At 69.2% G+C, this 2,182-nt stretch overlaps 2 protein-coding genes across 2 annotated transcripts in view; one reads left to right on the top strand and one right to left on the bottom strand.

Moving 5' to 3' along the window:
* Positions 1-1,823, top strand: part of RNF126 (ring finger protein 126) — a 16,545-nt gene extending 14,722 nt beyond the window's left edge. Inside the window, exons 8-12 of the mRNA XM_077760588.1 lie at positions 122-215; positions 295-410; positions 510-649; positions 923-1,074; positions 1,573-1,823. Of these exons, the coding sequence (XP_077616714.1) occupies positions 122-215; positions 295-410; positions 510-649; positions 923-1,074; positions 1,573-1,823 (753 nt within the window). The remainder of the gene's footprint in view (positions 1-121; positions 216-294; positions 411-509; positions 650-922; positions 1,075-1,572) is intronic.
* The window catches only part of FGF22 (fibroblast growth factor 22), a gene marked incomplete at its 5' end in the record, with an annotated part of 4,030 nt that continues 2,808 nt past the window's right edge, over positions 961-2,182 (bottom strand). The window contains one exon of the mRNA XM_077760586.1: positions 961-2,142. Coding sequence (XP_077616712.1) covers positions 1,948-2,142 — 195 coding nt within the window. The remainder of the gene's footprint in view (positions 2,143-2,182) is intronic.

Below are 2,182 nucleotides of genomic sequence, written 5' to 3'. Positions count from 1 at the left end.
GAACGCAGCCTTGGTGCTTTTGCAGGTAACCCAGGCTTGCGTTTCAGAGCCGCACGGGGCGAGGGGCCGCGCCTGCCTGCCTGCCTGCCGAGCTCCCCGCACTCTGGCTCTTGTCTTTCAGCTCCTCAATCAGTTTGAAAACACGGGCCCCCCGCCTGCAGACAAAGAGAAGATCCAGGCCCTCCCCACCGTCCCCGTCACCGAGGAACACGTAGGTGAGTGGCCCTCCCCCCTTTCCTGACCGGGGGCAGGGTCCCCCCGGGTCTTGGCTGTCACCGGCTCCCCACCCCGCAGGCTCTGGGCTGGAGTGTCCCGTGTGCAAGGACGACTACGGGCTGGGGGAGCGCGTGCGGCAGTTGCCCTGCAGCCACCTCTTCCACGACGCCTGCATCGTGCCCTGGCTGCAGCAGGTGAGCTGCCCCCTTCCCCCGCTGCGGCCCAGGGCCCCCCGCCCCCACCCTGCTCGCTCTGCCTTTCTCCCGCCAGCCCCCTCCTCTGTCCCCACACAGCACGACAGCTGCCCCGTGTGCCGGAAGAGCCTCACGGGACAGAACACGGCCACCAACCCCCCGGGCCTGACCGGCGTGAGCTTCTCGTCGNTGGACGTTTTAGCTCACGTGCGGCCCTGCATGATCTGTGGAAAGACCGGGTGGAGCCGCCAGGCCGGGGTCTCCGGGACGCCTGGACAGGCCGCCAGTCCCCAACCCAGGCGCCGGGGGCTCGGGACCACAGGATGACCAGCCAAACAAGAACAAGACTGCTCCGACAGACGTTTTTTAAAGGAAAAAATATGTGTATCTTGAAAGCTATTTAAAAATACACCTACTTAGAAAGAGAAGCAGGTAGTTTGGCGTCTTTTCCTTCTGCGTCGGCGCTGGAGGCGGCCCAGCTTCCCCGGCCTTGGCGGGCCCCACGGCCGCAGGCCCGGCCCCGGGACCCCGGCGGCGGGCGGCAGGTTNCGGAAGGAGAGCCGAGGCGGGGCCTGTCGGGGCGCCGCCCAGCCCCCTGCCCGCTCCGCGGCTGACTGCGTGTTTGTTTGGGTGGCCCCGGGCGGGCGGGGGAGCCTTCGCCCCAGTGAGCGTCCCGTCCGCACATGCCCCCTCTCTGGGGACGGTCTTCCCCAGGCAGAGCGGCCCCCGCGGCCAGGGTGGGGCCCCCTGGCCCAAGGCTGCAGGGCTGGGGGTTGGACCTGGGCTCTTAGCTCCGCCCCTTTCCTGCGGCGGGGGCTCAGCTGGGGGAGAGGGCTCAGGAGCGCCGGGTGGGCCGCAGGCACGGCTGCTCTGGAGCCCCTGAGCCCCCGAAGGACGCTGACGTGGAGCCCCCTTGGCCCGCGGCCCCTCCTCCGTCCTCTCCGCCAGCAGCACGGGGTCTGCCTGTCTCTCTGCCTCCCTCTCCTGAGGACCTCATGACGACGCAGCTCCCCCCCAACCCAGGGTCACCCCGTCTCAGGTCTTGACAAGGTCCCCAGTGCCACGTGAGGTGACAGAAGCCACAGGGACCCGCGACCCGCAGCACATCCATGTCGCCCTGTCTCCCTTGGCCCTCAGACATCCCCCCTGCCTTGGACACCAGTGGGTTCCCGCCTCAGAGCCTTTGCCCTGGGCGGTGTCCCGGCCCGGAGCGCCCTTCCCGGGCCTTCGGTCTCCAGCCGGGGTGGCGAGTGGGGCCTCCATGCCCCCCGGCCTGTGGACAGACACCTGCGGCCTGTGCTCAGCTCAGCGCCCACCGCCCCGCAGACTCAGCCCAGAGCTCCCCGGGGGTCAGGCCGCATCTGTGGGGGTCCTCCAGTGTCCCCCGCCCGGCACACTGCACACACCCGTTAATGCTTGTGGAGAAGAGGGACCAGACGTGCTTGGCCAGGGCCCCGGGGCTCCGCGGCCCCCAGGCACGCAGCTCAGGCATCTTGTGGGATCTCCGTCCAGCCGCTCCTTGTGGCCCCCGGGGTCCTCAGGAGACCAGGACGGGCAGGAAGTGGGTGGACAGGTGGCGCCGCCGTGTCCGGCCACCACGCCTCGGAGACCCTTGCCCATCCAGCGCCAGGAACATTGGCCGACCGTGGTGACGCCAGCGGAGGGAGGCGTAGGTGTTGTAGCCGTTCTCCTCGATGCGCTCCTGGAACCTGCAGTGGGTGGTGTAGACCCGCTTCGGGGGGTGGAGTGTGTGAGGCAGGCCACTGGACACC

The sequence above is a fragment of the Crocuta crocuta genome, unplaced genomic scaffold (assembly GCF_008692635.1).
Source record: "Crocuta crocuta isolate KB4526 unplaced genomic scaffold, BGI_CrCroc_1.0 scaffold443, whole genome shotgun sequence".
Lineage (NCBI taxonomy): Eukaryota > Metazoa > Chordata > Mammalia > Carnivora > Hyaenidae > Crocuta > Crocuta crocuta.
This window is presented reverse-complemented; position numbering and strand designations above follow the sequence as displayed.